The 23,984-nt window shown below is 50.8% G+C and overlaps 2 protein-coding genes across 5 annotated transcripts in view; one reads left to right on the forward strand and one right to left on the reverse strand.

Moving 5' to 3' along the window:
• The window catches only part of LOC144170558 (integrin alpha-PS1-like), a 110,748-nt gene extending 95,443 nt beyond the window's left edge, over positions 1-15,305 (reverse strand). Inside the window, exon 1 of the mRNA XM_077700425.1 lies at positions 14,963-15,305. Coding sequence (XP_077556551.1) covers positions 14,963-15,123 — 161 coding nt within the window. The 5' untranslated portion in view covers positions 15,124-15,305. The remainder of the gene's footprint in view (positions 1-14,962) is intronic.
• Positions 12,234-23,246, forward strand: LOC144170559 (succinyl-CoA:glutarate CoA-transferase). Of its 4 annotated transcripts, none has more exons than XM_077700427.1 (13): positions 12,234-12,349; positions 13,705-13,822; positions 13,966-14,019; positions 15,953-16,013; positions 16,148-16,221; positions 16,745-16,830; positions 16,888-16,938; positions 17,004-17,124; positions 18,877-19,112; positions 21,241-21,506; positions 22,108-22,210; positions 22,654-22,711; positions 22,995-23,246. In XM_077700427.1, exons 1-13 carry the CDS (start codon positions 12,242-12,244, stop codon positions 23,135-23,137), a joined length of 1,479 nt encoding a protein of 492 aa, XP_077556553.1. In that variant the 5' UTR covers positions 12,234-12,241; the 3' UTR covers positions 23,138-23,246. The 4 variants fall into 4 exon arrangements, with proteins under 4 accessions (XP_077556553.1, XP_077556555.1, XP_077556554.1 ...); XM_077700428.1 differs by lacking the exon at positions 12,234-12,349 and adding an exon at positions 12,391-12,507; XM_077700429.1 differs by lacking the exon at positions 13,966-14,019.
• Positions 23,247-23,984: the final 738 nt, after the last annotated feature.

Raw genomic sequence — 23,984 nt, forward strand, 5'->3', positions numbered from 1 at the left:
GGCGTAGGCGTCATCACAACGCGTAGTCTCCTCTGCGCACCCTCCTCTCGGCGAGTTATCCCTCAATCGACAACAGAACTGCGGGAAAGTTTATCTGAGGAGCTATCACGGATAATTATCAGTCGCAGTTTTAACAGAAATAATATTCCTGTCCCACGGCAAGTATAATGTCATTCAAAGTGATGGCATTAGTTGATTCAAAGTGAATGACATTAGTTGTTACTGACATTCGGTTTGGCCGTTCGAGTCTATACGCGGCGAAACAAATGTCATTTAATAGTAAAAGCTGTGACGATTAGCAAGCTCGCAAATTTGCAAAAATATAGTTCGAGTGCGTCTAGAATTTCTTCACATACAATAGTCTTTTTTTAAAACAAGACAAATCATTCTTTTTTTTAATTAAAAGGAAGGGATACGCCGTTTTAGTTGACATAAGTAGACATCACAAGCAGAAAGTCCGCAAGAAATACGTTTGGACTGGGCCCCGTTCTATGCGTACGCTCGTGAATGAAGTAAAGCCAAATTGCAATTCAAAGCGAATTTGTCATCTGTTTTCCGCTACTCTTTTCTTTGGTATTTTTTTCAGCTTCGCTGTACGGCCATGCGAGCAGTACTGAGGGTAAATCAGTCTTTTTATTTCGAAGTGGTTCCTCACTAAGGCCTGTTTTCTTTTTATTTGTTTCCGGCTTTCGTGTTCTCCCATTCCCCTTCCTTCTTCGGAGCCCGCAAATGACTTCTACAAGGCGACTTCGAGGCAAGCTGACTTCCATCAGTCCCGTGTAGGGAATGAAATGCACACCTAGGAACCCAGGATGGCTCTGCAAAGCGGGCCCTCTTGGCGACAAGGTGCCTTCTGTGTGCCCTTCGCCGCGATTGGTCCGCGCCGCTACACCGATAGACCTGGAGGAAGCACCCTGAACCCAAGACAAGACCGTGCCCTTGTCAGAACGCTGGACCACGTGCTCACGCTCAGATGCCATCTCTGTATACATAAACATCTCCCTTCTCGGCGTGATGCGGTGATACCCGGCGAATCTCCGGACCCCGGGCTACGGCAGCAGAAGATGCGCGCGACGTCAGAAATGGCAGAGCAGAGCTGCCGGCCGCCTCCATGGATATACGTACGAACGAACCACCGTCGCATTTCATTACCTTCGGTTGGTTGTAGGGTTTAACGCGCCGACGCAACGCTGGCGATGAGGCGCGCCGTATGTGGAGGGCTCCGGATTGTTTTTGACCACCTGGGGATCTTTAACGTGCGCCGAAATCTCGTACACACGGGCGTTTTTGCTTTTCGCCTCCGTCAGAAAAGCGGCCGCCGCGGCCGGGAATCGAACCCGCATCCTCGCCCTCGTGCTCCATTTTATTACCTTCGTTGTGCGCTTGACGCGGAAGAATTACCATGGAAACGGGGGCTGGGAATGAAGGTGAGAGCAGAGAAGAAGGAGGGGAACTTGGCGAAAGCCGCGCACCCAGTGCCCCAGACGCGGGCGACAAAACGTCCGTTGCATTCGCTGTGCAAGCACGGGCCGCCACGACCGAGCGGAGTGTAGGCAGTGTGTGAGGGACGCGGATGGTTGCACAAACGACAGCTGCGAACAACGTGCACGCTAATCACTGCACGCTGCCAGGTTTGATGAACTTGGGCAAGGATCGCCGAAGCTGCTGCCATCCGTCATGCTGTCAGGGAAAGCCGGCTGCAGCGCGGGCAGCTTTTTTAAATTCAGCCGCGCCACGTCGTCAGCAAAGGAAAAGGCAGCGTCCCTATAACGCTCTAAATACCGCGCTGTTAAGCGGACTACAAGGAAAGGCGTACATGCTGCCTAGTTCCAGCGGGTGTTAGCGGAGGATAATATCATTCAGAGTACAATTATTCCATTTCACCCACCGCATCCTCCTCCTCTTCCTACCGCCACCCCCATACACACACCTTCGTCAAGGGTTTGTTCTTTCCCAAGTTCTGCTTAATGTCGCGCTTAGCTTCATTCCGTGAGACTCACAAAGAGCAGCTAGTTTCCGTGCTTCCGTTATTATTGAAGATTTAAGAGCCTGAAGACACACAGCTGCAGCTCATCAGTGAATGAAAAAATCCTGAGTTACTGAACAAATCAACGCGCCGCACGTCATTGCTTCCGCAGCACAAACTGTAACAGGTTACTAGTCACCCATTAGTAATTCCCCCATGATTCACCTGCGAGTCATTCACCGGCAACCCGTGCCCCACGCATCAATGGTGACCTCCCAGCGAGTCTATATTCACTAGTGGGTCACTATCCACTGATGAACGCAACAGAGCGTCGCTGAGGGCATGCTACGCATCTGGTGAAACAGCACCAGATGCATGGTAACAGGGCGAAATTGAATATGAATTCTTGGATAGTCTGCGACGCACGGATTAGACAACTGAGTTAATTAAACCTTGGAGGGGCGGCCGAAACTTTATTGTTTTTCGACGTCACATGCAGCAAAGCAAGCATACAAGCGGCCAATTGTTTTGTCAATGCGTAAGCATTCTGAGGCGACACCCCTCGGAAGTCTGTCCATCCGTCCGCAACGCGTGACACGAAATTCAACGAAGGGCAAATGCCAACATACGCACATGTGGATGTGCGGAGATGAGCCACCAGGAATGATGCTTACGCACTATCCGACAGTCCCCACTCGGCAGTTGCTGCAATATGTTTTTTTTTTGTCTTTTCTTCGATTCGGGTTCGAACGAAGCGGTCCAGACTTGGTTCGAGCCTATTCCCACACTTAGAAATGGAGACTCAAGCGAACCGTGGGATTTCCCGCTCGGGAAATAAAACTACGCGTCCACCAGAAAGTCCAGCACGCATAGGATAGAGCTAAATACGGATTCCCGTGTAACCGCTGATGCTTAATTCAGGAGCCGAGACTGAATAATTTACAACGCCGTGTGAAGGTCGAAAGACCGTCGGGTGGTGACTTGGGTACGGCCCAACCGCGGTGATTAGCTGCCATCCCGCTCGCGAGACGTAGGCGGCACGGAAAAGTAACACAGGCTGACAGACCTATCTCATGGTGATGGACGTATACGCATGCGACCGCCATCGTGCACGGTACGCACATAGAAGCAGCAAAAGTTGATTGCAGGGCTGTCCGAGGATTCGGCGCGTGCTTTGTACGTGTAGGTGATCGGGGACTGGGCAGCGTCTCCGTGCTGCTATGGAAAAGCGGGGGAATATAAAAAGCTCCAGCTTCACGCACGTATACAGAAGTTCAGGAAAGCACAAAAATACTCTCCAGAGTTGGTAATACTGCTTAATTTCAGTCTCCAGTGCCGAATCGCGTGGCCCAATTGGGTTTGTCTTCGTTCCTATACTTATTAGCAGAGAAACAACTTAGAAGAGACTTCCATCCGAAAATATAATTACTCCGTCGCGCAAGGACACTTGCCGTGATAGGTCGTGAGCCTCGCGCGATAAAGAAATCTGTGCGATAAGACATGTATGGATTAGTTATCACTACTTCAACTCGTGCCGAGGCATCATCGGTTCGTGCGAATGAGGACGCGCGGTCAAGTAGACTGAAGTGAAACGGAGCAGCGCCCGCAGCTATCCAAAGCGCCGAACGTTGAGGCACAGCGCAGCAGCGACATGCAATGCGATAGACCTAGCACAAACACAGCTCACGGGGGCAGCGCCAGTTTGCATTCTTTTAGTTTCTACATTAAACGTTGATCGCAACCTCATGTGTAAGGCTTAAACAATGCGAAAGCAACAATAGTTCGCGTTGCTCAATTGGCGAGCGCCAGTCGTTGCGTCCGCGTCCTTTCTTGTATGTCTTGTTTTTGTTGTTGTGCTTGGCATTCCGCGAGCTGACATCCTTTACTTTGAAGCTTTTCTCACGCCTCTCTTCGCCACCATTATTAAAGCGTTCTTTTTTTTTTCATTCGCTTTTGTAAAACCAACCCAACGTGTATTTTTAATTAAAGGAACGTTGGTATTCTCGGTTATGTACTGTAGTTTTCCTTCAAATTTCCTTTGTGCTGAACAATGTTGTCTAGCACAACATGCTGTTCAGCACAACAATGCTGAGCCGTGCCAGCAGTCTTGGTAGTTTGGAAAGGTCAGTTGCCTATGTGCAATATGCCTCTTGTAGCGGTATACCGTCATCCAGGAGTTAAAAACGGCTTCAATAAAGCGAAGCCCAAAAACCAGCCGGGGTTTGCCAAGATGAGCTTCGCATATAAAAACCTGAAGGTCCCGCAGGACTGCAGTGTTCGCATCATGCGCTCTCCCAACCAAATCCTACTTATTGTCGCACTTTCTCTAATGCCGCACATCCCGCATCCGTAGGGCTAGCGTTGGGAGTCAACGACAGCGGCCAAGGGTCGCGTCGGCATCCTCAGCTTCTCTGGGCCAAGCTTCGTATTCGTTTTCTACATAGCTGGGCCCGGCGAAATGGGGCACTTTATTGGCTTCGACGACCTTGGGGCTGGCCCGACGACGCCGAATTAAGGCTCCTTCCGCCACGCTGAGCGCAGTAGGAGCGACGTCTGTTTGCGTAAATGATTGGTTTCATACGAGGCGACCCCTTCCAGTGGACGGGAGGAGATAACAGGAGCGGCGCTAAATTGGGTTCCCCCCTCCACGCGGCCCTCTCGGTTCCCACCGCACGCCGGGGACGGGGCCTGGGTTCTAAAGGACTCGGTTGGTTGGCCCGACGAGCATCGACGGCGAAGGATGCGCCTGAGGCTTATTTGCAGCACCAATGACCGACCACGCGTACAGGCGACTGCTCAGTCCCGCAGCCGTGTAATGCTCTTAGACGCTAAGCGCCGCAATTTATGGAGCGCATCAGAGAGCGGCTCACAACGGCAGCCGACAGACGAGGGCGGATTGAGGGACGCCCATGCACGGGGGAGCACTCCATTCGCACGGGAACCGGTGATACCCTCCTACGCGGCCACGTTTTCCAAGTCATTGTCTCAGCAAACCTGGACGCGGCAGAAGCCTGACGGAGCCGCACAGAAGTCTCGCGCGGTTATACGGATGTACCGCAAATGAATGTACCGGCCTTATATGTATATATTACCACGAGGGAACTTTCAGTATATAGTGTTGTGCGGCAGCCGACTGGCACGAAGGGGACGTAAGAGGCGCAGGAGGTTCTCCGGTGGCCAGCGCGAGTCTCGCGATACCTGCTCAGTCGTCATAACGTTACCATTGCTCCTGTAAATACGTCGATTCACTAAATTCGTGCTTCGTAACAACACGAGGGATAGATATCGCCATCAGCAGCAGTTTCTGCCCCACAACTCATCACCGACAACACGCATTGGTTGTGTGCCATTCTTTCTAGTGATAGGGGTAGCCTATTATTCATTATTTGGGGGTGCTGACCGAGTGCACCACAGCCATATTCTGCACCGGATTTCTTTCTCGTGATTTGGATCAGCACCGACAACCTTCCAAAGGTATTGGTCCACTTTTACATGCATTTAATTGCCTATTGATAATGAAACCTTCTATAGGTAATTAAAGTCCCTATCACCTACAGGTAGTAAAAGTCAGCCTATAGGCCTCCTGTGCTGGAGTTTTGGCGACATGCAGCGCCCCTAGCGGCCGACGCCTCTGGGTAGTACAAAAGCAGACGACCCTCGCCGCCCTTTATGTGTTTTCAATTACAAGCCAGAGTGAAAGTTGGTTGTGGCGCTTTGTGGCATGTTTAAATGACTGCATACTGTATGAAATAGCCCTTAAAGTAGTTGCAGAGACTAAACAAAATAATATCCGCTAAAAGAAGCCGGTTTGTCGGCTTGAGCGAGCTGTCGCGGTGGTCGCGGCGTGCGACAGTATCGCCAGGTCGGGTGGTGTAACTGTTTGACGACAGTTAGTTTTTTTCTTCTTGCGTGCGGTCGACAAAGGAAAGTTCACGAGTAGCATAAACACGGAACGCTGCTCATCCTATATCCTGAGGTAACTGCAAAAGGTTGCTTCAGCGGGAGCATGCAAGCGAACGCAAGAATTGCGCAGCCGACTCAGCTGACACTGCTGACCTGGCACCGCCTTTGAAACGAGTGGAAATTTTGTTTCGTATTTTCGCAAACTAAATGATTCTTGCGTAACGTTTTACGCCGCACGATTTACGAACGGCAGGGTACATGTATACTAGGGAGTAGGTGGGGCAATAGCGCCAAATAAACAAATTAAGCGCTATTAAAGGACGCAAAACATGCACCAAATCACACGCCCGCTGCCTGCAGTGATGTGTACTTCTATAACATCACATAACACAGCCGCATACACGGCGCGGGGCCCCGAATATTTACATACGATCATCACTGACCGTGTTGGTTTTCTAGTGCAGGGGTCGTCGAATCTGAGCGCCGACACGCCAGTTTTGACTTCAAATGGAGTTAGACAGCGAGACAAGAACAGAGAATTGGCGTTCTCCAGTTGAATTGCCACCCCCCCCCCTCCCCCCATCTTCAAACTTCGCCAGATTATTGTCAAATATTATTAGAAATTCGCTGAATTTTTTCTCTTTGGATTCAAAACCCCCCTCCTCCTCCTCCCACCCGATTTGCCGTCCAGCCCTCCGCCGTGTCAGCTGCATGGAACTCGGCCGTTGCTGATTCTCATTCTAGGCTATTAAGTGCGAACTGGGAATGTATGCTGCAAGAACGTACTTAAGTAAAGTGAGAGCAAACAAGGAAAGCGAGCGGCCTCTTAGTTCGCCCGACCACTTTGTTTTACGGCCACTAATTTCGGAATCGCAAAACAGATTTCACGCTTCTGACGGTCGCGGCATTTCGTCACAGACGCGCAACAAAACGCAAGCTAACGCTGCACCATGTATTCGTAACGGCGACGCAAACGAGCACTGTGTAATGAAAGTGCACGCATAGTGTGCAGCTACGCAAAAGAGCGGCGCACCGCAGCAGGCGAGCCTGCGGTCCGCCGGACTCGCTGACTTTTTAAAGCGCAATCATCGTTTGCGTCACTCTTCTTTTTTGATCGGCTGTTTTTGAGAAGTCTTTGTCACATAGAGTATTAGTTTAAACTAGAAATTTCACTTAAAATTTCACTTCGTACGATCATCGACCGGTGAACCTGCGAGTAGCAGACGCCGTCACGGTCCCGGCACTTTCATCGGCGCTGTAAACGTGTTTAGCGCTGCAAAGCTTTTTCCCATAATGCCAAGTTGATCTCTGAAATAGATCGGACGCGTTGGGGATGAGCTGGTGACCACGTCGCAAAGTAATCGGGAGCGTCGAGCTCATTTTGCTTCTGTCAACACGGGATCCTATGGAACCCGCGCAGCTTTGTACTACCCGGAAGTAGTGCCCGGAAGCCGCTTGCACAGCGCCCCCTGGGCAGCGCAGGAGGGCTTTTTGCATTTGTACTTAACATTACTTGCGCTTTCTTCACGAAAAATGACGAGGCGGGATGATCAGAAGTCCCACTGTGGGGTTTTACGCGCCGAAGCTACCCCCGGGCTATGAGGCGCGCCCCAGTGGAGTGTTCCGGATTAATTGTGACCACCTGGGGATATTTACGTGCGCCGAAGTCTCTATGAGCAAATGTCAAACTCGAGTCTTATTATGTGAGCAAGGGTTGGAACGGCACTTTTACATAGCAGCCGCACTAATTATACAGCAGAAACGAATCTTAGGGGCGCATGCGATTGATCGAGTAACCTTCCGATTAATCAATTAAGGCTTCAGTCGCGATTAATCTCTCTAACCGTTTAATCGGTTGAAGTCGCGTGAGCCACATACACCCAAGATTGTCATGTTAAAACTTCGCGCAAACATGCCGAGGTCCATACTCGTGTTCACATAACTGTCCTCACATCACAACAGGTAATCATGCACGCATGCTCAGAGATGAGCGACAAAAACACCAAGCTGATAGCCAAGACAGACGCGGAAAGTGGATATTTTTTATACAAATACAAGGACCTAAACATAGTGCACCAATCAGCAAATGCGCACATAGACATTTTTTCCACTGGATAGACGAACTGACAATAGATTATTGACTGATTAAAGCTTGCCGATGAATCGGATTCAAATTTTTAACCGACGCCCAGTCCTAGTAACGATATTACTTCATTAACGCTTCGTGTCTGCCGACTAGTTGGTTGAACGTCGTTTGTAGGATTGCGCTGGGTATAACACAAAACGGACTGGAAAGAACACATGCACTCGACGTAAAGTGCAGGCCAAACGATATTACGATATACAAACCAGCCTTGAAATTGCTTATACTTGTGAAGGAAACTATATTTTGTTTCTCATTTTGGCAAGCCGACAGCCAGCGTGGAATCAATGCGAAACAGGCTACGCTCCGGCCCCCGAGCAGAGAGGGCTCCTCGGGGTTGTCAGCGCAACATGTGCGGGCTGCGATGGCCCCGTTTCGCACATCTGCTAATCCGGCGCACCCTTCATTCAGTGCGTGCGGCCGAAAAGAGATCGCTGTGCGTGCGCGCACTGAGGGTGCAGTGACCCGGCCAATCCGTGCGATGACCGGGGCCGGTGGCACATCTGGCGGCAGCCCCAGTGCACGGCTGCGCCCACACTGGCCAACACTGGGAGCCAAAGGGTCAACGCGACCCACGGAGTGTCGGCCCGGGACGGCAGATCCTCGCCCTTCCGGCCGAGCAGATGGTCGGTTGCGGCCGCTCCGGGGCGTGCCCCGTAGCCAGTGCGAGGCGACGAACGGGTGACACGGATACTTTACTACATCGGGAACCCACGCAGGGTCCCACCCGGGCCCGGACTCGGGTCGCGGACAGCGGGTGAGCGGAAAAGGCGAGCAGGTGCGCAGAGGCACGCCCACTCGCGGCCCGGAGGAGAAAGGCGGTCAGGCAACGGAGGAGAGGACAGCGCTGTCGGGCGCCTACGACTCACTCGCGGCCACGAAAACGGGTTCGCTCGACGGTGGCCGGCCGCTGCAGCACGCGAGCACATCCGGGCTGCCACAGGACGAAGCCTTCAACATGTATATTTCGTCCACATCTGGCACCAAGGACGGTGCTCCAAGCTTTGTGGCCTTGAGTGTTCTTCACAAATGCTCACTTCGTGACATGACGTCCTCGCATCGCAAAAGCTACCATCTTCGGCTGGCAAAGCAATGTATGGCAAATTAACGACTAAAACGGAGTAGCGAATTTGGTTCAGCTCGCCAAGCTGCCCTCTGTGTGTACGAGCACGAGTGTCAATGTGACGTAACTTTCCCGGCAAGGTGGTGTGACGGCGTTCCTAAGGATTCCCATTATAAAAGCACGCATTGAAGGCACTCCATTTGCGCTCCATCTGTCGATTATGCCGCTCGGCACAATCGACGGACGTTCGGCAAAGTTACAGCGTGTAACAAATTTCCTGCAACACAATTACCCCGCGGACCACAAATTTCCCACTGCGCGCGACTTTCTGTTCGACAACTTCACATAAGCTGCGCGGCATTCGCGCCGTCTTTTTGCGTAAAGCAAATCAGGCGTGACATTTTCGGCCTGCCTGCGCTGGGGCTGGGTCCCTCGGCCACACGCACCTAAATTATGCATCCCATAATTTTGTGAACAGCGCACCGACGACGAGCAACAAAGAGGAGGAGGAGGAGAATACGAGCAAAAAACGCTCTTTTGCTTACACTTCTCAGTTACCCACTAGGCGCAAAATTATTCTTATGACAGCATCATTGGAGTCGATAGTTCGTGCAGGGATATCGAGGGCATGCCGCATGATCTCTGTGCTTCCATAGCACCGAGGCACACCCACCCACAAAAAAAAAAAAAAGCAGGCATACAACCGCACGTGTAACCCAAGAAATGATCGCATGTGCTCGCAAATGATCGCATGTGCTTGGAAAGTCCGTGTGGTCAAATGCAATGCATACGCAAGGTAGTAACACGGCGACGGCAGATATTTCACAGTGGGCAGGTTGTTCGCAAAAGCCACCAGGCCAGCTCTAGTGACAACCAAGCTCGCAGCACACTGCGGTGTGGGCAGAGGCCAATCCCACTTTTCTCATTGACAAGATATTTCTGCCCCCACAAAAGAGAATTCTCGACAGCAACGACGCTTGCTGGGCTCGGTTGAGTGCACTTCACTTCCAGGTGCGCCTTCCCACAGGTTGCCGAGGGGTCACGCTGGCGCCATTAGGCGCTCCGCCACCATCAGCACGCAGACGATGCTGGTAAAGCCTCGCGATGCTCCACTGAACGGAACTTCCTCGTAATGCCTTGGTGTTCCAAAATGTAGCAGGAGGTTCAAGCCTGCGCGTGAGCTGGCCGACATCAACCGCAGAGAAGGGTAGCATCGACAGGTGGGAGTCCGCCACGGAACTCTGCCCGCGTGCACTCACTCACAAGGGCGGGGTAGCACAAGTAACGCCGCATGATTTACGGTGGTCGGCCACCTGAGAACAGTCATGACGAGAACGAGAGATGTAGCGCAGGGGGCGTGTGTGCAATGAGAGGTGGAATGGTGTAGCGCCGACCCCTTCCATTAGGCGACCGCGGAACCGGTGCCACGGTCAATGCCTGGGCTGGTCTAAAGCCAGTACAGGTCCAAGTATATTTAGGCCCCGAGGGTCCGCCACGCATGTTCTCACGGCGGAAAGATCATTGTTCCCTTTCACTCGGCCTCTTCCGTTCGGGCAGCTCGGTGCGAGGAAAAATGAAAGGAGCGGCGGCCATCAGTCACTGTCCCGAGCATGGAGTTCCGAGCGAACGGGACGCCGCGGGCTTCTCCGCTCTGCAGCGTCGCCGTCTGGCTTTGACAGTGGCGGCGTCGCCGCGTCGCTGCCGCGGAGTGACAGGCGCAGGAAAGCTCTGGTGGCCTCTGCCACCTGTTGGCGCGGTGCCACTTCTTATTGCGCCGCCGAAGCTGGTGCATTTCGCACCACCACGCTCGACATCCGAGGGCTCCTGGCGGACTTTCGGGGCGACATTGCGCGGCTCCAGAACCTCGTCCGGGGGGCGTTAGGCAGGGGTGCGAAAGAACGACCTTCGTTTACAGAAACCTTTGCACGGACAGCAGAAAACGCCACTTGGAGGTTTCCTAGCGCGCGCCCATGTCTCACGAAAAGCCGTTACCAAGACTTCGTTCCCTTCGCTATAGGCCTCAGCGACGCATTCGCAGAGGAGCCGTGCATCCGTACCCTCTCGCGAATGACCGCGCCCGGGAATGGCCAGCTCAGCGGTTGTCCGGAAACGCCTAACGAGCAGGCAGCAGGCCAAGTGCAATACTGCAGGGAGCCCGGCACCACGCACCGCTGCGAAGAACGCACATTTTGGCGCGGCGCCGCGTCGAGCCTGCGCTTGACGTTGCAGCGGAACACCAAGCACCTGCAAGTATACTTTGTGGCGCGCGTCTGCGGCCGTCCTCTACCGATAAGGAATATCGGACTGTGGATGATTCGAGCGAAGAACAGTGTGGGCCAGCTTTACACGCGCGTCGCACCTTGCGAAATGAGACAGCACGGCGGAGGCACCGCTTCCGCATTTCCAAGCGAAAAGCTGAGTTCCGACGGGTGCACGAACGATGGTGATGATTGCGGGGCTTAACGCGCATAGGCTGCACCAGGCTATGAGGCGCCCCGTAGTAGAGAATTCCTCCTGATTTTTGACCACCTGGGGATCTTTAACGTGCGCCGAAATCTCGATACACGGGCGCCTACGCTTTTCGCCTGATTGCATGGATCGAAACGGTCGTCGAATGTTCATTGCAGCGGCTGCGCAGATACGACGCCACTCTGAAGCTTTATCTGCAACAGGCGGGCGTGCCCCGAACCGAAACTGGGTTACGGTGCAGGGCAGTCGGTACAAGTTATGGTACAAGCGCGGCCCAGAGAGTTTCATAACCTCGAGACTTATCCCGGCAACTCGCAAAAGTTGCCGCCCCAGAGCAGGAGCGCATAGGCCGCCACTGCGCGAACAACGAATGCGTGCTTCAATCAAGTGTTCGAAGAACGCGAATCGGCCTCAGTGACAGAGCCGATCGCTATGGCGCAAGGTTCGAAACACGCCCTGGAGGCTACAAGCCTTTGCAAGAGATAAAACACAAGTCATTTTTGTCGAGCATCAATCTAGCGTGGCAAACTTCCCTGCTATTGTTCGCTGTCGCAACAAGAATCGAACAGATATACCGTTCCCGGTACGGCGCGGGACCTGCCATACCCTTGCCCCGGCCAAGTGGCCATGACCGCCGACAAGAGCCTCCAGCCGGCGTTACAAGATCGCCGGCGGCAAGGACCCTTGAATAGGAGGTATGGTTCCAGCTGCGCTTTCAGAGGACCGTGCGATTCGTGCGTGCCCTCCACCACGGCCACAAAGGTCAACCGCTGATCGTTCACCCGTCTCGCGACGCACGCCCACGGTAACAGCGCATACACTGCACGCAACATTTTCGCTCCTGAGACAATCGCCTTTGGCATGCACGTGTGCCACGAGAATTGTCCTCAAGGAACCGAGCTGTGTGAACTGCCAGCTCCAGCTGCGAGATATCCGCTTGGCTACGAATGCGTTGCACAAAGGGTACGGCGGCGCGCACTGAGTAGTAGTAGCTCACATATGACCAGGCCATTACTCTATATTCTGTGTTGGCCCCGTAGTGGGTACAATTTGTCAGTCAGTCCATGTGTACCTTAAACATTTGAGAGCTTCTCTTAGGACAGCAATCCAACTAAGCGTGGTAGACCTCGAGGGAATATTTTAGTCTGCCAGTGTTATGGCGCGGGGTTACTTAAAGTAAGGTTAGCTGGCGTTCCCGTCCACGGCGGTCGTGGTCAGCCGTTTGCACCCATCTACTTGAAGCGCGTCACGATGGCTACTCCCGAAGATGTTCTGGCAGCGAAATACGGGGAGTACGGAACTAGCACATTAAAATGCTGCAGTGCTTCCACCACAAACATCAGACAAAGCGATGTGTTTCCCTGCTAATGTGTGTGCGCGCAGAATCGGATCACTGCCAGCAATTTAGCAAGTATTCAGGAAAGGGGAAATTTTCGAACCTTCAAAGGAATTCCAGAAAGCAGCTTCCGCAGTATTCCGTGCGACTTTTCCCATATTTTATTTTCAATCTCATCCCTGCAGAACTTTTTCGCGATCTCGTGCGAATTAAACGACTGCGGCGCTCTGCGTTTTTATGTTTCTTTGAATGCATTTCTGCTATGTTGCACGTTGTAGCCTGTAAAAATGGCTTCCTGTCAAAGCAATTGTGTACGGACGTGAATCCCACTTTACAGATCCTCTGGACTTCCTACTTGGATATAGACCACGTATGTGGCGCCTGGAAAAAAATGTTTTCCCAGCAATGCATGTGTGGGTAGCAGGGGAGCTGGCTTAAGCATTTATGCGGCGACTTCCACTTGAAAACTTCCGCAATTTCCTTTTCAAGAACTTGATTATCACACAAAAGTACATAATCTATTCTACACCGCTGAAGCACTGTTGTGCTAGAGAACGGCCATGGCATCAGTTGACAACACGAAAGAAGAAAAATGGAAATTTCCACTATGGCAAACAAGTTTCGTTAACGTGGATTGTCCGAATACTTGAAACGAGTTGACGAGTTTAGCAGCGCAATAATAAGAAAGTTTTCTTTTAACGCACAGTTGTATGCACATTCAGTCAGCACACTGAAATCCTTACTGAAACGCTTACGAACGCTGTGGTTATAAGAATAGAATTCCAGACCTTGCTTTTAGTGAAATCTTTACGATTCATGTCCAGAGTCACTCCGCCACGCGCTACAGCGGGTTGCCCCGGCTGAGAAAGTGGCCGGCGCGCCAAACAGCGCCCGGAGGGACTACTCCAAGGTCAGCGGCACTTGTTGCAGCGGCCAAACAAGGTAAGAACGCTTCCTTGCCCCCGAACGTTCGCCCCACCGAGAGACGCCGGCCCTTTATCGCGACCCGCAGTGCTTCGCATACAACCAAGCTTGGGGAGTGGCCGCGTGAAGAACCCAGTCTTTCTCCTTTTATGTCTCCGCAGAACTGACCCTCCAAACACGATGTCGCGGAAGGTGCAGGTTTCCGCCAAGCATCGGTGAGTACAAAGCGTCAGCAGAGTGGGATGCGGGGTGTACAGCGAGCGCACAGGGCCACGAGCTGACAGCACGCAGCGCCACGCGTCACGATAACGTGCGTTTTTGCGTAACACACTCACGCCACTCGAATATTGTAATTCCCGTTTGCAACACACCGCTCACGAACGCAACAGCCGCCAGGACGTTCTCGGAAACGCATAAGCTCGGAACGAAAATGCCGTCGGCGCTGCGATCAGCGAGCGTCTAAATACCTAGGTGTCGGTCTAACCTGCACCAGCCACAGGTGTTGCGGGAGAGAGAAAAACGCGCGCGCGCCCGGAGCAGACATCGGAGCGGCCTGCGCAAACCGAAAGGCTGCCTCCAATGCTTTGTTGATCTTATTCGGCGAGCTCCAAGTTTGGGCAGACGGACGGCAAGAAACACGCGGAGCGGACCGGCGAGCGCACCCACACGACCCGTCCTGCGGCGGAGATGCGGACGGAGAGCTGATCGGCCCACACGCACTACACCCGTGTCGTGTACGCTCCCACGCTACTACCTCTCTGCCGAGGATCGAGTGTTTTCGGCTCGCCTCAGCAACCGCCGACCCCGGCCGCGCGAGCTTTCCAAATAGGACCGGCACTCCCGAAAAAGCGAAGAGCGTTACTCCGGCGAGGAACGCCGAGGAGCACGCGTCTCGAGTACAAGTCAACACCCACAGCTCTCGAAGGCGTGTAGAAAACGGTTGGCCTCAGATCGCGGTGAGGTCTGCGGCGGCTGGTGCAAGCGCGGATGCTGGCGCTTGAGGGGGCAGGTTTCGGAGCGCAAGACATCGATCGCCGGAGACAGGGCAGAAAACTTGGAAACGTCCCGCCAGGCACTTTTAGGCGGGCTTCCAAGAAGAAAGCCGCAACGCAATACACAGTGTGAATAAACAGAGCGCAAGCAGCATGCCCAACTCACACGTTATCGATGGTCACGCCGTTATCGACGGCCTGGTGTTCCGAAACGGAGTATCCAAAGTAGCTGCCCTTCGTCCCATGCTTGAACATAGGTAGCCTCGGTTCCAAGTTGAAAGCACGAACACTGGCTAATAAGCCCACCACTGTTACAAGCAAATACATTGTGCGGACAGCTGTATGGCGCACAGCGGCGACCGAAAGTGCGTCCGTTCGGAAGAATTACATGCAGCACCCCACGCCCACCAGCCCAGAAGTTCGGGAGTTTCTCAAGAGACGCACTCGCGGGACTACAAGAGACAGCCTGCGTTGCCCCCACCGTACCAGAGGCCCGCCTGCACGCTCCCACCTCTTCGCGCCGCTCCGCCGCTCCGCCGCGTCCCACAACTCCTCTCTCCATTTTTCTCTCTCGCCTAACGACTCTTGCGCCGCGCGTGGCTGCTAAAGCAAGCTAGGAACTCTTCTTTGACTTGTTTTTGCCAACTTACGTAAAAATGAGGACACTTTTCGGCGCGAACAACTATACGCCCAAATAAGTGCAGAGTTTGCATTAGAGTAGTTCGGAGTTCAGCTACATCTACGTGCCACTTCCGTTCTGGTGAAGGTTGCGGTAATTGCGACATGTGATGTGACTACGGACCGTGCGGACTTGAGGCAGTCGCCAGCTTTTGGTTTCGTGAGGTTTTAGAGATGAAAGTCAACTTTGCCGTGGGTCGCTCTCACGTGTTGTGGTCAACGAAAAGAGCAGCAATGTTCCCCCCTGCCATGACAACCAGGTGTAAAGTTCTGATCCACACATTACGGCAGGTCGAAAAAGGGCGCGCAGCTCTGGATTTCAAACCTACGCGAGGTACGATAGATGACTTCGAAGTGAAGATATAGTGCCTAGAATATTCTAGGCACTGTAGTGAAGACGGTAAAGTGGCGTTATTGGATTGTACATTTTTGCTGTAAACTATCACAACTAAAGAAAATACGAATTGTTTTTTTGCAGCCGCTTCAACATGTGCCTCGGAAGACCCTTTGCAGGGAGTCCGTATACTGGATTTGACCAGGTAAAAAGCGACAAAACAGGCCAATAAGTGCAACAAATAAACGACGCTTCACTACACCTGTTGGAATGACCAGTCCTACAAACAGCGTGTGTTTGCAGGGACATGACGTTTTTGTTCTGGATTTTATTTTCCAGAATACTGGCGGGACCGTACTGTTCAATGATACTCGGGGACCTGGGTGCGGAGATCATTAAAATCGAAAGGCCAGGTGAGGTTTGGCGTGGTCGCTTAAAATTCAGCCATTAGGCTGCAGTAGGTTTGGAGGGGGTTAGATGGGAGAGGGGTACCCTTCCTCTGAGTCCCTTTCCGCAAAAGTTGCGGGTTCTGCATTACTCCTATGATTACTACCATAACAAACTTTTTATTTGCTGAAACATGCTCTCAACAGTGTTTGTTAATTTGACGAGAAGGCATTATAACTTCGTTGACATCAGTTTAAATTATCTATTCAAAGAAATAAAAGAAATTGAATAGATACAATTATTACATGTGAAACAGATTTTAATGGGAATGAGGCACAAGTGCCATTGTCAACTGGTGCGTCAAAAAGTATCCCATGCAATTTCATCCAAGTGTAAAGGGGAGTACTTATTGACATATGGATGCCACATGTACTGCTGTATAGTATTGCGAGGAAAATTACTGTTAGATGAGGGGCCACAAATACGACAGCAGCAGTAGCCTGACATCATCTCTTTGTCTTTTTTGTACATTATGCTGTGCTGCTGCAGGTGTTGGCGATGAGACGCGGAACTGGGGGCCTCCATTTGTGGGAGATCAGAGCTGCTACTTCCTGTCTGTGAACAGGAACAAGAAGGTAGTGTGTGCAACAGCAGCGTAGTCAGCAGTTACCTCAGTTACCTGTCTTTTGCAGAGTGTAGCAATCGACTTCAAGAATCCTGAAGGTGCCATTCTAGTGAAGAAGGTAAGCACGGGCGCCAATCTTCCAAGTAAGCGCACTACACCTGTATTGTGGCTGTGTTGACACAGCTAGCTGGAACATGTGATGTGCTGGTGGAAAACTACTTGCCTGGAAAACTAGACTCCCTTGGCCTTGGGTATGAAGACATCAAGGCTGTTGCACCTCAAATTGTCTACTGCTCCGTAACAGGTATGCATGAATATACTTGTCACTGCACGCCATATCTTTGTACCTCGCACTAGCACTTCATATCATATAAGCATCGTGCTGAATAGTGTGCCTGTGCCATTAGTCTGGAGAAATGTCAGCGTAATTCTTGTTCTTGAGGAGGGCGATATCCAAGAGCTCGTGGAGAAGTGACACCTAGCTCGTGTTTTCATTTTTATGCATTCATGCTAGTCCATAAACTGTGACACACAAATCAAGACTGGTCAGTGTGCTGTTGGCGATGAATTACAGCGCCATTCATGTCATTTACAGTGTCAAGTCACTGAGAGCCTGGAAACAGGTGTGGAGGCCCCTTACAGGCAATTGTTGTGACTTTTTTCTGTTGAAGCAAGACACCAGTCTTTGTGTTGGCTTCAAAATCACCAAAGGCAAAGTCTCAAGAGCACCGGTAGCCTACTTCCCCCCCGGCTCAATTAGAGGACTAGTCCTGCTGTATGCAGCAGGTCTGGGACTGTCCAGAGATGTGGACCATAGTGGCAAAGGGGTGAAAGGGGACCAAATTAGGCCGCCCCTCCCCCCAAAATTAGGCCCCCTCCCAGAGTACTTTTGTGAACGTATACAAGGGGTGTACAGTTGTTAAACGACCAGATTTAGGGGAAATCCCCAAGGTGGAGTAAGTTTCTGCAAAGGAAAGTTTGACATCCACCTCAATGCAGCTGTACGACTACAAAAGAAAGTTAAACAGCTTTCTCAGAAACTTCGCAGTTGAAGAAAAATTCGTCCTGGTCTAGGATTTGAACCCGGGACCACCGCTTAACCGGAGCAGTTGCTCTACCAACTGAGCTAACCAGGAGGCTAGTCGTTCGTAGCGCGAGAGCGAATTGATCAACAACTCAAAGTGATGGACAGGTGTTAATCGACCAGGTCTAGGGGAAATCCCCTATTTAGCTTTCCTTTGTAGCCGTAGGCTGCACTCAGATGGATGTCAAACTTTCCTTCGCGCAAGTGGTGTACAGGCACGATACTTCTTTAGCTTTGTAGTATTACTTTTGCTGTGCACCAGCTTTTCAATATCATTTCATTAAGGGGCAGGCCTCTTATAGTTCGACCATCTGTGCAGTTCCACCCAATGTGGCCACCGGCCCATTAGGCATCACAGAGTGGCTGAGCCGCCACTTCTCAACTTATCAAAACTGCAGCAGGAATATCAATTGAAAGTTGCTTCCTAGCAAGACCCTCTGAGCAGTGGGAGGGTCGGTTGACCAGCTCCAACCCGGATCACCAACAACATCTGGTAGACCGGGCGAGACAGGCCGCAAGACCCAGGGCTTCCTGGACTAAGGAGGGCCCCTACCTGGCGGTCAACCCAACAACATTGACTGTTAATTAAATGTTTATTCTCCTCTCTTCCTCCTAGCAAGATATGACACCTATAATTGCAAAGAGGCATCTTGGCATTGGGTCTAGTTGGGCTAACAAAAACCAATTTTGTCACTGCAGCAAGTTGCATGCAGCAGCTGCACTTGGCTGCAGCAAAATGAACGTATCCAATCCTGGCCGTACATATGACAGTGGCGATTGAAGTTTTAATTCACCTGTTTTAGGTAAAATGATTACAATGATACTGGACGTGGTGAATTTGCAGAGTGGCCTTTCTTTACGGTAGTATTTCCCTCACATGGCCACGTTTGCTCCTAATCAGGGCAGGCAGCATTCTGTTACGGCACGTGTGTTCCTGCTCGCTGGCTCCTGACCCGTGCACCCTTTGTGCAGGCTATGGACAGAGTGGCCCGTACAGGGGCCGTGCTGGCTACGATGTCATAGCGGCCTCCATGGGGGGTCTGCTGCACATTACGGGGCCCCAGGGGGGCGAACCCTGCAAAGTGGGCGTTGCCATCACGGACTTGGCCACCGGCCTGTACGCTCACGGGGCCATCATGGCAGCACTTCTGCAGCGCGCGCGCACGGGCAGGGGGCAGTGGGTCAACTGCAACCTGTTCTCAACCCAGGTTCGCATTGCATTGCACACAAAAGCTATGTGTGGGCACACTCTCTTCAAAGGTGCATGTCATGCTAAGATCTGTTGGATTGTGGCTGCTTCTGGTGCAATTTGGCAAACAATGTCTACTCTTTAAACCTAGCTCCTCAGCTCTTTAAAGGAAGACAAGTTGCTTGTCAGCAGTTGCAAATCCGTGGCTGAGGTGTCTTATTGACCTTCTTCTGCTAGAACATTTTGCAAATCTTTCTCATGAAGCAGTGAGTGCCCTCCTGTGCAAACCATCTATCCCGACAGTTAATTCCAGCTGAGCTTTGCTTATATGAAAAAAATGAAGGAAGCTCACACTAACGCGCAAGACTTGAAGGTAGCAAAGCTGTACACAGCCTGCACGACCATCACGACAGTTATACCCCTGTCACATGGGCACTTTGAATCTGAATTGAAGCGAAGAGCGATTGACTTTTCGAGCGCTCTTGACGCACCGCCGCTGCTACATGGCACGTTTTGATCCCGATCGAGAAGTTGCACCAGTTGCACTGACATATGCCAGATGGCGTTAAAAATGTACTTCACGGCCAGCGTCAAGTAACTTTGCCTGGTTGTAGTTATTTGGAACTATATAAATGTTACTGCACGCTTATTTTGGTAAAGTCATTTGATACAAATTGTGGCGTTAGTTGAAGTTGTCACCTTCTGTGCCATTACTCAGTGGGGGCGAGGGTATCACCGCTTTCGTCCGATCGTGCTCGGAACTCTCAATCGCGCTTGAAAAACCAGGATTGAGTTCGAGCGGGATCGGGCTCGATCTTGATTGAAACTGCCATGTAGCATCACCCGATCCGGATTGAGCTCGATCTGGATCGTCTCAATCACGATTGAAAGTGGCCGTGTGACAGGGGTATTAAAGTCCACGATTGCAGCCAATTTGAGTATTCTTTGCAGCCGTAGTGGCCTGTACTCTATCGTTGTTATAAGAGTGAACTTTCTTCATTTCTTTTTTTTGGAAGTGACAATCATTGAACATCACCTTGGAGGGGCTCGTCTTTCTCATTCCGAGCAAGTGTTGCCACTATTGCGACAAACGCTGAATCTTTTTTTCTTTTTTTGCCAATCTTGGCCATGCTGCTTAAGTGGGTATGCTTGGTTTTAGAAACATGCAGGGGGAACGCTGGGTGGTCGCCGCGAGGCATGCACTCATGTGCGCATGCTTGGCATTTGCGGACAAAAAAATTACGATTTGCTAAACAGCTAAAAAAATCGAAAAAAAAAGTACATGTAAAAAATTGTGGACACTCTATTTCAGTACGTAGAATGATGAAATCGGTGAAATTTGCTTCATGACTAAATGAAGGTGCCACTCAGCAGTTATTGATGGCAAGCATTGTCCGAGACTTATTTTGTACTAATTTCACTTTTCGGAGCCTGGACAAACACCAAAATCTTAAACTGCACTAAATTAGTGTTTGTAATTGTAAGGCCACTGTAGTGTTTATATTTATATTTCTTCTTTTTTTCCTTCCCGTGTGTTATCCTTGAGGCCACTAAGCCAACTTCTGTTCACCACCATTTTGGAAGCTGTGATTAATGCAGACACTGCAGCCTGTCCCCTGAACATCTTTGGAGAGGGGGTAGTGGTGCACTGACTTCACCCTTTTCGGTCTTACTGGGCGGAGTTGTCCAATCCTTCTCTCCCTTGTTCCTCCCACTTTGCTTCAGCATGTTAAAAAACATCACTCGGCAGTCAGACATGCAGTGGATTACTGCTTGGACTTGTAAGAAGGTATATGTGTTTTTAGTGTGGCTTTGGCTCCTCTGTGTGACTATGCATGCCATCTCATGAGTGGCCACTCGCTGCTAGATATCCTGGTGACACCAAGGGCAGAGTGTTCGTGGTGCCGAATCTGATTTTGACAACTTAATGCCACCTGCAACTTGTTCTTTTATTGCCTTGTTCTGGAATTTTTTTTTTTTTGGGGGGGGGGGGGGGGGGGGGGGCAATGTGTTCTTGATCACACACTGTCAGCTTGTGTAAACTAACTTATAGTGGATTGTTCCCTAGTTCTGCAAACTTCCCGAATAGGCAGGGCTGTGCTTGTGCAAGAAGAGCACTTTGTGGTGTCCTTCACTCCTGTGTACAGGTTTCCGTGCTGGCCAACATAGCCTCCAACTACCTCAATGCCAACCTTGAGGCCCGCCGCCACGGAACCAGCCACGAAAGCATTGTGCCGTATGCTGCCTTCCAAACGTCCGATGGCTACCTCACTGTGGGAGCAGCCAGTGAGGGACAGTTCAAGACCCTCTGCCGAGTGCTCAATGTTACCGAGCTAGTCTCTGATCCTCGCTTCAAGGATAATGCAGCCCGTGTCGGCAACAGAGACGCCTTACTCCCAATCCTAAACAAAAGGTAGTTCACATTGCTACGCATGCATGGAAAGGAATTGCTAGAATTTGGTTAAAGTGCAGCGACTACGGTCCACTTTTCCTGCAAGCACAACGAACAGAGAGAGTGAAAAGCTTAGCCGATCTTTTGCAGCACCCTTAGCTCAATCAACCAGTCTATCACTTGCACACTGTGTGCCCTAAAAGCACCTTAGGCTGCTCTGCTTCTCTTTTTAAGGCCGGGCACACCACAGAAGCTGTGGCTTTTACTCAATCTGTAGGTCCGCAGCAGCTTGTGCGGCGAGATCAAGTGTGTGGGGCTCTCTTGTTTTCACATCCACTTGCTTGCTTGTTCACTTTCTTACTAGCATCAGGCCTGTTTGTGTGCTCTATCCTAGGGTGGTTTCCACACAAAGCATTGCCAACCATGTTGGGTGAGGTAGTACACCTTTCAGAGAAACACGCCATTTGTGTAAGCTAAGAATGTAAGAAACGAGCAGCCTTGCCTCTTGGGAATTCCACCCTTGGGAACTCTGTCCAGTTCATTGCAACGAAAAGTACAGATGCTGGGAGCTTAGAAACCTCCTCCTCCCTTTTGTAATCCTTGGTATGCGCACAACTTCTAGGTTCAAGAGCAAGACGACAAAGGAGTGGCTGCACCTGTTTGAAGGTTCCGGAATACCTTATGGCCCCATTAACACCATCCAGCAAGTGTTTGAGGACCCCCAGGTGAGAGTGTAGGGAATTGTCCTGTCTGTGACACGGTAAACATCGCAAGAACACTTTTGCTGTTTCAATTGACCACTCTACACAAGTTTATTTGTATAATAAGCTTGTATAATTAGCTTATTTGTATAATAAGCTAATTGAGAAACATGGATAACTCCTTTTTATAGAACCAGCAGGCGAGTACTATTGAACATAAAGAACTGTGGGATTCAATGTGCTGCCTCTATGTCAGCACTAAGAGGCACATGGCAAAAAGCTAGGGCTTTGGGTAAACTAAGTGAAATCTCCTTGGCGTCTTCTAATGAATTTTGTAGCGTCTGGTACACAACACTTCAATTTTTCAATTCCATCGTAGGAACAATTGCCAACACTTCAGCCAGTGACTTTGCATGCCGAGTGGGTGCGACGTGTTTTTACCACCTTCGTCTGCTCGTTTATTGCAGGGCCAACAAATGGTGGTAAAGCTTCCTCACAAGACTGCTGGCACAGTCTCCTTGGTTGGTGAGTGGCCCTTGCTACACAATGCTCTTACGATAATGGGCCTTGTTTTACAGAGTTGGAAAAATTCTGGAGAAAAAAGAATTCTTATACATGTACTTGACAACTTTTTACCTCAGCCGCGTACTACCTTGTGCAACACTTGATGTATGTTTGCATAACAAGCACTGAAAACTTTTGCTTGAGCTACGAGACTCCTGAATATTGCAGTGCTGCTCCTAAGCAGTGTGCACATGCACAAGGCAAGACGTCATCCCAAGGTCTTTTCCTGCCGCAAACGACGCAGGCCCCGCTGTCCAGTTCAGCGAAGGAGTGAACCAGGTGCGGTCGCCTCCCCCGCTCTTGGGCGAGCACACAGACGAGGTGCTGTCAGAGTTCCTCAGCACGCAAGAGATCACCAGGCTTCGAGTGGAGAAAGTCATTGCCTGAGACCCACTGGAAGAGCCTGCCAACCGGCAAGCGTTGCCCTCCAAGACTTCACGAATGCTTTCGAAGGAACAAATGACTGCAGTATTTTGTATAAACACCTTTTCTATCAGTGCCTTGTCTTCTTGAACAAGTCCAAGGATGGAAATTCTGAGCTGTCAAAGAAGATTGAATTTCTGCATGCTTACAATACGGGGAAGGGGGAGGTAGGGGTGGAGAATACACTTCGGACTATCCGGGATTGCAGAATTTCCTGCACGTGCTGCTACTGCTGCAAGTGGTATATTTATATTCACATCACAACTTTCTCATACACTTTAGTGTTCCTTTAAAAACTGGCTGTAGCACTTTGGCTTAAAATGTAACCAATTAAACTAGTATCTCAGTGACCAAGCCAGCATGATCAAATTTCTTCGGATCATATTACTCTTTTAGCCATGCTAATTTAGTATCTGCCTCCTCCCCACTAAGTACAACTTAACGAGGTTGGAATGTACATTTTTTTAAAGCGAAGCTTTCTATGCATCACTGATGGTGTTCGCTGTCGCGCCAGAACACACTGCAGGAAAGCCAACTCACACAATCAGTTTCCACAAAGGCACATCGAGCGCCTCAAGAAAAAAATGCTTCCCATGGTCGGAATCGAGCCTGGGTCTCCGGTGCTACGAAGCCAACTTCTATCCGATTGCACCATTCAGTTACGGCCGAAGCGGTTTGGATTTTGGACTTTTACTCGGGTTGCTTCACATTTTAACCACCTTCCTCTTAAGAAAGGGGCTTTAATTTTTCCTGTCACCCTTCTTTCCACACCTTGTTTCTTGAAGGTGTTTAAGACTCCAAGTTTCTGCCC

This window comes from Haemaphysalis longicornis, unplaced genomic scaffold (genome assembly GCF_048455015.1).
Source record: "Haemaphysalis longicornis isolate Haplotype H1 unplaced genomic scaffold, Haemaphysalis longicornis Haplotype H1 scaffold_2, whole genome shotgun sequence".
Taxonomy (NCBI): Eukaryota; Metazoa; Arthropoda; class Arachnida; order Ixodida; family Ixodidae; genus Haemaphysalis; species Haemaphysalis longicornis.

Coding starts and splice junctions, on each gene's coding strand:
- LOC144170559 (XM_077700427.1), top strand. CDS start 12,242: ATGGTTCCAGCTGCGCTTTCAGAGGACCGTGCGATTCGTGCGTGCCCT. Junction 16,014..16,147: donor CGTATACTGGATTTGACCAG/GTAAAAAGCGAC, acceptor TTTATTTTCCAG/AATACTGGCGGGACCGTACT. Junction 16,222..16,744: donor CATTAAAATCGAAAGGCCAG/GTGAGGTTTGGC, acceptor GTGCTGCTGCAG/GTGTTGGCGATGAGACGCGG.